We start from the raw sequence: 13,444 nt of genomic DNA, 5'->3' as shown, positions 1-13,444 counted from the left end.
AATATTCCCCAAGCTGGCTGAGAATTGGCTAAACCTTTATTCTGGTCAGGTAAGCTTTATTGTAACAAGACCCATAAGTGCTAAAATTGAGGTTTATGCAATGAACTTTCATTAAAAAACAGCTAGTGTCATCAAAAACATAAAATGCATACCACACGATAACAGAAACATATATAAAATAAATGATTTATTTCATAACTACAAAAACCCTTTCTGCAAAAAACTATTTGAAAATATAAATTTCATAACTTATAAAGTTATTTCTCACATAATCTTGCTTAGGTACATATACCCTAAAAATGCATCATTGCAAGAGTGATTAATTAATTTACTAAACCCACGGCTTTATCACTCCATGATTATCAGCCTTTCAATGAGCCAATTATGTTTGACAATGCCTTTGCAGCAGGAGTTGGCCCAAATTCCAATAAAATTCTTTCAGCTTTGTCTGAATATTGGAGAAGCAAATCTTTTGTTTTTTCTACTGCGGAGCTTTCTGATATTGATTGCTGCAGCTAAAGAAATGAGATAAATAATTAGTCACACATCTAAGGTTAAAATAAACAAATTATATATTCATATTAATATGTTTGTAGGAATACTCCACAACTCAAACCGAGAGGATGTTACCAAGAACATTGTTTCATAGTAACCCTTACAGCAAAAATTTTGAGATATCTCGTCAAACTTAATCTGCTTTATTTCTGTGACCCTAAAATATCCGGAGTTCTTAACATGCTTTTATTTCCGATGTGACAGTTATAATGCAGATCAGGAAAATTTTAAAAACCACTTACAGGGTTAAGAAAAGGAAATTTTCAATAAGCAATTTATCACTGTGGATGTACATAAAATAACAAGCAAGAAAAGAATATTTTTTCATGGTATGCTAAATTTCAAGAAAAAAAGAAGGGTTTAAAGTATATCCAGTGCTGTGAAATCAACCTGAATTTTATAGTAATTATCAGGTAAAATTAGAAAAAAATTGTAAGACATGTCTTACTAAAAATATGGCTATGCACTAACACGTGACTAATGATAGATTTGGACTAGAATGAATGATAATTTTAAATAAAAAATAGAATGCTCACAGGTTTGAAATTGAATCCTTCTATTTTGTCGTTCACCTGCTTCAGCAGTTGATCAAGAGCAGCTGGATCATCTTGCAAATAGAACATGACCGGCAATGAAGTCAAATCAAAAGGTAATCCAGGTGGGTGATTAAAACTATTTAGAAATGGCTGAAGATCAGAATATGCCTAAATTAAATTAGAAAAAAAAAGATACATGCTTCACATCCAAAAGAAATTTTTATTGTATGTATTTTTATCTCTAATGCCCAAAAGATATTTCAATTGAGATTAGAGTTAGATTTTTTTTTTTTTTGATGATTTAACATGTTATTTTTGGATTATGAAAAAATGATTTACAAATGGAAGAAAATGAAAAATAACTTGATTAAAAGTTTCTAGTTTTTTTACTACTCATTATTTGTTTATTGTTCCACACAATTACTTCCATTATATAGTAGTATCTTGAGTTAATTAATTCCCAAAAGTTATTTTCATCTTTAGAAACTCATACCTTGGAGCAAGTTTTCCCATGTAAAATAATGAAGATTGAATTTTCCCCATTAACACTCAATGCGTGCTCAAAAATTATAAATATAGGTATAAAAAAAATAGTAGTACAGTGTATCCTAGCTATAGAATAAAATTAGTTTGGCTTAGAAGATGTAAACACTATAGTCTGACCTCACTGCTTTTCTTTAACTTATTTGAAGCAAATAAGCATTTATGTGTTTCATGAATTCCAAACTTTTAAGTTGAATATTTGCTCGCTAGTCACAAGGGGCATTGCAAGTGTCTCACCCTTGTGGATGCTCATGTTGGATTTTATATGAGAGATTTTGATTTTTGAATTAATTTTGGAGGTGCTACAGATTGCTGTGGATGCCACTGCCTGCTAGTCACAGCAGTTTTATTGAACAGTTTTTGCTTACAACTTGAATTAGTCTAAAGTGAATAGTTAGTCGAGGAACTACTGTTTGCATATTCTGTTATGAGATAAAATAAACACCACTGACTGTTTTTACACTTCTATATAAAGGTTATTGATATTTCATGTTACTGTGAATGAAAATGAATATCATCCATATAGCACTGCAGATACCTTGTTGTGGTTAATGTAATAAGAAAAGAAAGATCAGATGAATGGTATATTTAAAAGATGTTCAACCTGCCAAGCTAAGCCAATATTGTTGCCAAACTCAAAGCCTTTTTCTTGCACAGATTCATTATGCCCCGCAAGCTCAAGCGTGGCTTTACAGCTGTTTGCCAAAAGACTTCCTGCTGCAAGGTAGTTCTTTTGTTCCCAAAACTCCAAGTTCATATTCTTGGTGGGCAATGCTATTCCATCTTCATCATGCTCACCCATGAATTCTGACTGCATAAAGTCTGCTATTGCTTTTGAAATCAAATCCACGACCTGGAAACCAAAAATTAAGTTAAAATTTGAGAAGGAAACTAAAAAACATAACAAGTACCAGTAATGTTATAACAAAAACAGGTCAAAATTGGATTTGAACAAAGCCAATCTTCAAATACACCTATTTAGATTAATAATGAATAATGATACCTCAGCTAACAAATACCACGGTTCATGAATTTTTCGGCTAACAAAGGATTTTTCATGATTTTTCTGACTAAGCTAACAAACATTTTCATTGATATGTAGGCACATTTTAGCCAAACACAGTCACGTTGTGAGCTGAATTTTCACTGCAATCATCACTAGAATTACTGTCAGTCGAGCCCAAATAACTCATCCAACTCTGAATCTTTTTCCGAATGTATCTCCACTTCACTCTGAAAGTTTTTCGACCATTTCATGTAAAATGAAGCATTCAGCTAATACAAAATGCATTGAAAAAATGAAAGAAAAAACGAGCATATGCTATCAGAGGATGCATTCTTTCAGTGCAAGACTCTTAGCATCAAGCTGAGCAGTCTGGACATTCTAGGAGCCAATCTTTTCCATCTGCATGCAACATAGAATGAGCAGACCAAATAACAAACAAATGGGAATATCTGCAAACTTGACTGGCTTATGCCAACACCAGCTTCAGCAGGTGGTGGCTTCTGAAGCTGGTGTTTCTTATGTAGGTAGTCTAAAATAAAAAGGTCTTCAGTACTTCACCTTCCTGTAAATTTTCATTTACCCAATTTCAAAGCTGTTCACTTTAGCCTTTGATCAATGTTTGTCGTTTTTATAGCACTCCTTGGTATTTTAAAAAACTTATCTCTAAATTTCTGGGTTTTCTTGGAACGAATTAAATGATTTTACATAGTAACCTATGAAAAATCACATTTTGGCTAAAGAACATGATTTCAGGACAAATTATCTTCATTAACCAAGGTATCGCTGTATTCCAACGTAAATTAAAATCACACATTACTATATTTTCATTTTCAGTCATATAAATGCTTACAAATAAAACTAAAAGGTCTAAATCAGGGGAACTCAACCAGCAGCTCCAAACAATTGTTTTTCCAGACCGACAAACAATTTTAAAGGTCTTTTGTAACCAAAGAGTGAGAGGAAAGAACCCCCACCTTGTGCTTTTTTTAACCTATAATGGTAAGTTTGACTCAGAACTGTGCTCATCAGCTATCTTAGTGTTTTAGACACAGCCCAGAACAGTTTTCGTTAACTCAATATTTTTATTCTTCCAATGTGGCCTAAAAAACTAAAATGGCTTGACATCTCTGGTCTAGATTAAATATTCCATATGCTTAGTAATTAATGAAAATATTTCACTACAATTCTACTGATTTTTATAACATGGGAGAACTTTCAAACTGATAAAAAAAAAGAAGAAAATAATCATTATCTGAAATGTCAAGAAGATGGTAATGAAATGTGTAGAGAAGATAAATTTCAAATTAACAGTAAAGAAAAAGTAATAACAATATGATTCCGTTTCCTAGCTCCAGGACAGAAATTCACTAACTTTGCAGTTTCTCAGATTAGCCAGTCCTTGGCAAGCATTAGCCAAGAGATAGTCACCACTCAAGATGGAAATCTTGTTCCCAAATTGTAGATCTTGTGTACTGGTGTCCTCTTCCTCTTCGGGTAGAGTCGGCGCTTGAGATAGGTTCAATATACCTTTGTGGATGAGGTGCGCTGTGTGAATCATCTCCGCGATTTCTGCAAGACTTTGCTGCCTTGGAGTGATGCCATATTCAGTCGCTTCATCTATGTCAGTGCAAGATGTTGTGTGCCCTGCTGCTTTAGATAAAAGAAGAACAACAAGTCCTCTTGTTTGCATATTCGTCCTGCCATGGTAAACTAATCTCCTAAAATAAAATAAACAAACATACAAATAAATTTTAAATAATAATTTCTATATTATCCCAATTATGTTAGTTTCATTTCAGTATATTCAATTTTAGTTTTCTTGATGCTTTTTCTTTAGAACAGTCAAAGTGGTCATTTTGAATGCAAAGATAAGTTGACATGCGATTACACCTGAACGGTTATCATTGAAATCGCATGACTTTTCTTATCTTCTTGATGTGTTTCAACTGCTAGAATGTTAATGATAACTAAGTAGTAAAATATATTTCTACCTAGAATGCCAGTAACTGCCATTTTGAGTCTAGAGATATATGCATCAATAAGATTACGAAACAATGCCAAATGTACAGTCTTTTATGTGAGCATAAACATAGAAAGAACAAATGTTTCACCATATTGTTCACTATTATCCAGTAATCATTCTGTACCATTGAAAGGAGCACTTTTAAAGAAGAAAGTTGTCATAAATTGGTGGTCGAATGGTTATAGTGACGGACTCGCGATGTGAGGATCCGGGTTCGAACCCCACAGTGGTGGTCGGCTGAAGTTGGTTTTCTGTGGTTCCCAACTTCAAGGCACAAATGCGAGCCGATCTCCCCGTTAAAAAGTCTCGCCACAGAGAGCAACTGTCCTACAACGATAAATCATTCAATCATAACACTTCACTCATAATTAGAAAAACTGGTGGCAGATGGCAGCACTACACATAACAAGCATTACAGAGAAACAAAAACTTCACATCAGGTTTCACTACACGTACACACACATTCCTGCATGTACCGATTCGTTGGGGGTTCCACGGGGGGCGGGGTGCATGTGTGGTGTAGCAGTAGTAGGTAGGGCCTCCAAAAAATGGCTCGGGATCCATGATGTTCTTAAGTCAGCCACCTCGTTGGGCAGTTTGCCTGTTGTGGCGTTGTATTTGTATATTTGTATAAATTGTTCAATTCATATAGTGTTTTTATGGATGTTAACTCTTTCATTGCACTGTAGGAATTTTGCATTCTTTGGTGGGCATAAAAAAGGAAGTGATATTTGCTGGAGCAATGTCACGTGATGAAGAGATTCTTCATTTTTCACGATTTTATCAGAAATTAACACCTTCTAGCTTGCTAACCAATAAGAAATCACTCTTACTTATGAGCTAGATGCCCTCTTTTGTTTGGAAATTGTTGGTTTAGTATATAAATTCTTATAAATTATTAGAGGAAGAGGTGTGTGTGTTAGTGCACACCCCCAGCTCTGACACCACTGTCTTTTCTGAAGATGATGTCACTCCTTGCCAATCACAGAAAGGTGGCTGATGCGAAGATAAATTCAGAAAAGGAAATTCAACTGTGTTTGCAGGGAATCGAACCTACGTTGCCCCAGTTACTGGATGAGCGTGCTAGACTACTACACTACCAAGGGTACAAATCCTCTCTCCTTAGAGCTTGTGTGCACTGAGCGAGATCAGACATGGACAGTCAGACCTAACTCAGCCCAAAGCTCACAACTGCTGGCACTGCCACCAGATGGCGACTTGGCATAGTGGTCTAGGGCACTCATCCGGTAAGTGAGAGGATGTGGGTTTGATTCCCCTGCAATGGCTGTTGAATTTTTTTTCCTGAATTCATCTTTGTATCAGTCAGTTGTTAAAACCTTCCTACCACTGCTTTGGCAGATCTTTCAGGAACAACTTTCATGCAGGGTTACCAAAATGCATAGGCTCACTTAGTCACTGCTACTACACCATACACGCACCAAGTAAACATTCTTCTGGGGAATTTATAATGAACTGGTGTATGTCAGAAAGTAGCTGTCGTGTGCAGCCTAAACGAATTTATGACATCAGAGTTTCTACAATTGGTGATGTCCAACAGCATCTAGCATCCCCAGTTGGATGCTGTTGGATCACTACCAACAGATGTAGATGCTATTGGATCATTCTGCGATTGGCCTACAACAGTCCCATTCAGTGTTAACACATGGGAACAGTTTTCTCTTTGGTAATATTTCTTGGCAATTTCTTTTCTTCCATGTGCATTTTTTCTCTATCCACTAAGGCTTGATGATAACAACAGATGATAAACAGTAATAAGGTAATATGTTACCATTACATTATTACTGTTGTTTACCATCTGAAGTAACGTTCCCCCACAGGTCTCTAGTAATAACAGGCCTTTGTATAATATTATATAATATAACAGGCTTGACTGCAGCATTTGAATTAATTTAGTCCAACAGCACATACATATACTTTGGAGCTTATTTACTTTATGGTACGTTGGATCATACATAGGCCATTTCCCCAACTACATACTCAATCGTCAACATTCAATTTTTTTATTGGAATTTGTTCTTAAGGTTTCATTTGCATTCTTTCTCAGGTTGTACACTCGATATTTTCGTTTTAATTAATTTTTTGTCTGGGGAATTCCTTTGCGTACCAGCTGTTATAATTTTAATCCCGCAATCATGTTTTTACTGAAACCATAGAGCTTTTCCTTCCCAGACCGTAGTATTATTTAAAAGAGAGAGTCTGGGCTTTTTTATTATTTTCAATCCCGTATCTGGTCTTAGGATATTATATTTTTAATCTTGATCCATTATTTAGTTCCAAAATATTTTATTTATCATTGTTGTTCATTTTTTTATTTTAACAGCAATAGTATTATCCCTCTTTTAATGATGCATTGAGGATTCTTTTCTCTGGTAAGCCAGACATCCGAAAGCATGGTTCCGTTTCACTCTTGGCAACTTCTCATCATGCTTTCCAATGTGTTTCTTGCCAAAGAAGAAAATCTCTCACCGTCAAAAAGTAATTGTAAAATAGTTGTTCTAAGGCAGGGGTTCTCAAACTGTGCATCATGGCGCATTGGCCCAACGAAAGTTACTCGAAGAGTTTTTTGTTAAACTGCTATGGGGAGACGCGGGTAGAAAAAGTTTGACACCTGTTCTAAGGGAAGAAAATGTCTGTACATTGTCACCTGGGGGCTAATGTTGTTATAAGCTGTTGCTCAGCAAAAGGGCTATCTACAATGCATTCCTGTTCAGTGTGTATAATATGTTACTGCCAAAGCCTGAAGTACGACCACTTCGCGAATGGGTGAGAGTTTTGGTCAAAGTTTGATTTTCAGAAATAATTTGCGCTTTGGCTGTCCAATTCACGAAGCGGCCAGAGAACCCTGGTCAAAGTTTGATGTGCTGATGTAAGATGGCCCAGTAGGCGCCAAATCAATTTTTTCATCACCAACATGCGATACAGGGCAAAATATATATATATCATATTATATATACATTAGATGTATTGATATTAGCTCCATTTGACGAGAGAGAGAAAAAAAGAAATTTGAGAGAAAAACTACAAAAATAATGATAGTTTTTCGATCAAATTTTGAAAAAAAATATTACTGCATCGTGACTGCAGTTTGACGAGTCATAGCTAACATGGACATAATTATCACGAAAAATATGCCAACATGGCAATGACCCAGAATCATGTCTTTTGTTATTGGACTTTGGCCACTTCCCCAACTGGAGGCAAAGCCCGAAGTTTGGACATAAATTTACAACAAAATTGGCCAATTTGTGAACTGACCAATTTCGGGATTTGGCAGCCACATATAAAGCCTATAAGGGAAGGAACTTAATTGTAGAGCATTCGCCCAGACAGTGAGAAGTTGGCGGTTGATTTCTCTACAGAGGAATGAGAATTTTCTTTTCTCTATGCTCGGTATCCAGGCAATTGTACTTTGTATAATTTAGCGGAGAGGTTGACCGTTTCATTATACGGTAGGCTCAAGACTTACTTTGCAGTTCTCAGAATGGGATGGTTCGTTCCCAGCAGTTTCCGCAGGTGCTGCGCGATACTCGAGAACTCGTCGCTCAACAAGAACTTCAAGCTGAAATACGCCGTCGGGTACCCGACGATCCTCTCGGCCTCGGATACGGCACGGTTCCAGTCGTGGGTCTTGACGTTCGTCGACCAGTCGACTTTTTTGGCCGCGACCTGGGAGCACAGATCCCTTCGCACGACATTGGAAGTCACGTCATAATTCGATAAGCGTTTGTTAAAATTGAAAACAGACGACAAGACGCGACGCTGCAACATGTCAAGAGGGGGGGGATGCCACACTGTGACGAATGCAACGCTGTCAAATGGGGATTATTTTCCCAGCACGGAATAAAAAAGAAATCCCGAAAACAAAACCCTCTTTTTCTTTGGTTAAGGTCAGTGACACAACTTGACCCGATTTCACGCAATAACGGTACATCGAATGGGAGGGAGAAGGAGAAATAAACCCGTTTCTCCTAGAAGAAAAAGAAGATCAAGTTCACTTGGTCGCCCCGGGCGAAATTTCGCGTCCTCTTCCTCTCCATAAAGAAATCGAGCCGATATGTCCAGATACCGACACCGAAATTCAACGAGAAGTTACGAATTATTCGATGCTATTGAAATCGTTTCTTGGGTTTGATTGAAGCACATGTCCATACCGAAGTTAATCTGGTCATAGCCAGTGAACTTGGGAAAATGTAAACAAACAAATAACAATGTGCTGTTGCCATTCACGAAGAACAAAATCTTCAATATTTCCTTCATGAGACTCGTGTGGGGAAAAATCGTCGAGCTTACTCACGACCACCTAGATATAGGAGGTCGTGGCTTACTGCAGAGCGGGGCTAAGACGCCTTCATATACGCCTTCATATGTGTATTAAGGAGTTCTATTTCTCGTTAGCCCCGCTGCAGAGTGTATGACGTCAGCGGTCTCCGCCTTGGCAGTGTTGAGAACGTTGTCCCCCAACATCATTCTTCGGAAGATCACGTGACTCGGTGAAAAGACAGCGTAGTGGAAAAGATACAATCCTCCGTTACTTTCTTATTTTTCTTATGGCATCCACAGGAATTTAAAACAATAGAAGAAATAATTTCAGAATCGATGGGATTATTCCAGAATTAATGAAAGAGGTAATTCCAGAATTAATGAAAGAAAATGTTTAGAATTAATGAAAGAAAATGTTTAGAATTAATGAAAGAAAATGTTTAAAAGTTAATGTAAGAGATAATTCCAGAATTAATGAGATATAATTTCAGAAAAACAATGAAATAAATAATTTAAGTATTACTAAAAGAAACATATCCAGGATTGATGAAAGAAAATTCAAGAATTGATGAAAGAAATTTTTCAGCATTAATGAAAGAAATGCTTCCGGTATTAATGAAATAAATAATTAAATTATTTTTTCATCTTTAGATGAGTTCTCAAATATTTAGAGACTGAACAGAGACGGAACATTTCTATGGGCAAATTGCCAGGAACGAGCTGTGTTTTCACCGAGTCATGTGATTTTCTTGCATTTGATATCGCGGTGGCTGGATGCTCCCTCCAGTAATATAAGCTCGATGCACGTAACCATTTACGACTTCCAGAAAGAAGAGGGGGGAATGCCGACATAATCTAAATGACATGTAAATGGGTTGGGGCGAAAATCCTTGTTACGGGTATACCCGTAACAGGGATTTTCGCCATATTTTATTGCACATGTAAACGATGTTAAAAGGGTGAATTTTCCGAGACGTAAGGAGGACGCTTGAAATTACATCAAAAAGAAGTACGGTTGGTAACCCTAGTCGTAGTCAATTCTATCGATCAAACATGACGCCAATGTGAAAATCAAGAAAAGTGGCGTGACTAACGCTGCAGGCACGGGCGTCCCACTTTCTCAGTTTCAAATCTGGTAAACTTAACTTATGGTCATAAAAACCATAATATAATTTATTATAAGGGTTATGGAAAATCCACTTCACCAATGATTTCAGAAAAGACTAAATCAGCGAATTTTAATCTCTTAATAAATTCCCGCTTTGTTGAAAAAGCAGGGAAAAAAGTTCTTTCCCGCGTGACTGAAAACCCGTTCGAATCTGGTATGGTGCTGCCATCTCATTTTCGCGATATGACACATTTTATATTTGATAGAATTTAATCACATCGGGTTCTGTTACTAAAATTTTTGAGGAGGAACAAAAGAGGCTGATGTGAAAAATTCTTTCAAGAAGAAAAGACAAAAGGAAGCAAAACATAATCAATAACTGAATATAGTGCGGGAAAGTCACTGCTTCGATAATTCGTGCATCAAAAAGCTCATGGATATTTCGAGAAGCCAAACTCAATAAGACAACCAAACAAATACATTTTATGGGCAATGTGTAATATTTTATCATGTATATATATATATATTGTTTCTAGTTGTTTTTAATTGGGGGGGGGGGTGTTGCTGTATTCAGTGGCGGATTAAAGTCGGCAGAGACCCCGGGCGCAAAAGAAAATATTCGGACCCCTTAGAATAGAAAAGGTGTGAAGTTTGTGTTTTTTGGAGCCTATTAGAAGTCGGGGTTCCGGTCGCGCGCCCGGTGCGCCCACCGTTAAATCCGCCTCTGGCTGTATTTTAGAAATATATGACATTCATATTTGTTGTGGGCAGGGGCGGCTCGAGCTTACCTGCCGCCCGGGTGCGGAGCCTCATATGCAGCGCCGTCTTAAGGCATGGGCCCACCCGGGCACAGCCCGGGGGCCTCAAGAGAAGAGGGACCTCATCAAAATGAGTAGTAGTTAAATTTTCGAAAATTTGTTTAGTAGGGCCTCAGAAAAATCACTTGGCCCGGGGGCTCATGCTGCTCTTAAGACAGCGCTGGAAGAGGGGCCCCAGAAAAACGAGAAGTAGTTGAATTTTTCCATAGAATATACCAGGTAAGGTCCCAGAAAAATCACTTGGCCCGGGGGCCCCATGATGCTCTTGAGACGGCCCTGCTCATATGCCACCCCTAATGGCGACCAGGGCTCCAGCTTGGGCCCCAGGACTAATTCGTTTTTTCATACTGTAAATTAACTATAGAAGGAGCCCTGCGGAAAATCTGGCTTGGGTCCTACGAAAGATTCCGACCTGGGGGTCCTGACGCTAGATGTAGGGACTATGGGGGTGAATAGACAGGAGGCGCAAAAAATAAGTCCCGCACGGGTACAGTTTTTCTCTCGAGCCACACGGATATAGCTTACATTCTTATTTCTGTTATTCACGGTCAAAGGCCCTGTCTATTTTCTCAACGTTTCCGTTGTCGAAGTATGACTCAAAAGTGTGATGTCACGTGAATTTTTACTGTGTTAAATTTTGGGTCTTAACCAAAGTCCAGTCAGCCGCCCCTTAAAACCTAACTCCCGGGTGCACCGCATCAATTGCACCCTCGCTTAAGCCGTCCCTGGTTATGGGCATCTTTTTCTCAGCCAACTCGTTGGCCGCTGCGATGGTTGAGTGGTCATAATGACGGACTCGCGTCGCGAGGATCCGGGTTCGAACCCCACCGTCACCGCAGTGGTGGTCGGCTGAAGTTGGTTTCCTGTGGTTCCCAACTTCGAGTCGCAAATGCGAGCCGATCTCCCCATTAAAAAGTCTCGCCACAGAGAGCAACAGGCCTACAACGATTAATTATTCAATCATTACACTTCACTCATAGTTAGAAAAACTGGTGGAAGATGGCAGCACTACACATAACAAGCATTACACAGAAACAAACTTCACATCAGGTTTCACTACACGTACACGCACATTCCCGCATGTACCAATTCGTTAGAGGAACGCAGAGGAATATGGACGAGGTGCATGTGTGGTTTAGTAGTAGTAGCCAACTCGTTGGACATTTTGCCTGTTTTGGCCTTGCATTTGTATATTGTAAGGGCAGCAACTGGTGGAGCGGAGAAGTGGTAGTGGATCTGCTGCCCCGGACGCTGGACCAGAGGGGTGCCGAATTCACCCTTCAACTAGGGTCGTCTTAAGAACATCACGGGCCTCCGGGCTAGTTTTTCTGAAGCTCTAACAGGTAAATTCTACAAAATTTCAATCCTATCTCATTTTTGTGACGCCCTCTTCTCTTTAAACCCCCGGGGCCGTACCCGGGTCGGCCCATGCATTAAGATGCCACTGCCATCAACTGCTGCCATTCAACATTACACAGGGCGTCAAAATTCGTGCTTGTTTGCTTGCTCCGACTGGCAAAATATCTAGTTACGGCCCTGCATGCTGTACTATTGTTTTTTATACTGTACGGCAGTGGTTCTCAACCTGGGACCTTTCTTTTTTTTTTTCTTTCAACTGAGCACAACTCCAGTCTATCGCCATGGGCAATTTACTACTGAATGAGTTGTACCGGAAGTGTGAGTGTGTAACAGTCTGAGTGTGCGTATAGTGTTGTGATTTTCAGTGCTGCCACCTATATTTCAGAAGTGAAGTGTAATGATTGATTGAATATTTGTACCATAGTAGACCCGTTGCTATCTGTGGCGAGGCGTTTTAACGGGGGATCGGTTAGCATTTGGGCAATCACAGAAAACAAACTTAAGACGACCACCACTACTGCAGCGTCTGTGGAGTTCGAACCCGGGTTTTCGCGATGCGAGTCCGCCACTATGACCACTCGACTACTACAGCGGCCATAACATTCAGTCATAACATTCAGAAATTAGATGCTATTTATTTTGCGGTGTGAAAGTAGCGGTTGGTTGCAAATCCAGATAAGAGCTTGAAAAGCAGATAGACCAAGAGGTGTGCATAGATAGATTCCATAGCCTAGTTGCAAAACCAGATACCTCAAAAAGAAAAAATAACCCTCTCAAAATAATACAGTAGAACCTCTCGATAATGGACACCCATGGGACCAAAAATTTTGTCCGCTGATAGGGAGGTATGACATACAGCAGAACCTCATTTATACAATAACATTTATATGACGTTTCGCTTCGGTCACAATTGGTTCCCATACATTTTAATGTCAAATGTATATGTTACTGTTTGTAAAAGTGATTACACAGGTGGTTATTTATAATCACCAATTGTCTCGATAAAGAAGACATGACCAAATTTCACTACATATAGGCTATCACTTTTACCGGCGATTATGCATAATCCCTAAATAAAGTTGGAAAGTCTGATAAATATAGAAAATTTATAACTTTTCCTTCCTTCGTTAAGCCAATTAATAATTTTTTACACTTGGGTTTGAATGTAGACAGCAATTTAAAATGGAAATCCCATGTTCATGAATTACTTAAAAA

General features: G+C 38.4%; 1 protein-coding gene across 1 annotated transcript; it reads right to left on the bottom strand.

Annotated features, from left to right (window-relative positions):
• Positions 1-174: 174 nt before the first annotated feature.
• On the bottom strand, positions 175-9,050 carry Pdss2 (Decaprenyl diphosphate synthase subunit 2). Its single transcript, XM_089244127.1, has 5 exons — positions 8,151-9,050; positions 4,013-4,358; positions 2,239-2,487; positions 1,092-1,259; positions 175-515 (listed from the first exon to the last, which is right to left on the bottom strand). The coding sequence occupies exons 1-5, from the start codon at positions 8,450-8,452 to the stop codon at positions 363-365; spliced, it is 1,218 nt and encodes a 405-aa protein (XP_089100253.1). The 5' UTR covers positions 8,453-9,050; the 3' UTR covers positions 175-362.
• Between the last annotated feature and the right edge of the window lie 4,394 nt (positions 9,051-13,444).

Source organism: Pholcus phalangioides, unplaced genomic scaffold, assembly GCF_987345545.1.
Source record: "Pholcus phalangioides strain wild (caught in Gottingen) unplaced genomic scaffold, Ppha-v1.0 ptg000015l_1, whole genome shotgun sequence".
Lineage (NCBI taxonomy): Eukaryota > Metazoa > Arthropoda > Arachnida > Araneae > Pholcidae > Pholcus > Pholcus phalangioides.
This window is presented reverse-complemented; position numbering and strand designations above follow the sequence as displayed.

Coding starts and splice junctions, on each gene's coding strand:
- Pdss2 (XM_089244127.1), bottom strand. CDS start 8,452: ATGTTGCAGCGTCGCGTCTTGTCGTCTGTTTTCAATTTTAACAAACGC. Junction 4,359..8,150: donor CCCATTCTGAGAACTGCAAA/GTAAGTCTTGAG, acceptor ATTTTATTTTAG/GAGATTAGTTTACCATGGCA. Junction 516..1,091: donor AAGGATTCAATTTCAAACCT/GTGAGCATTCTA, acceptor TCATTTCTTTAG/CTGCAGCAATCAATATCAGA.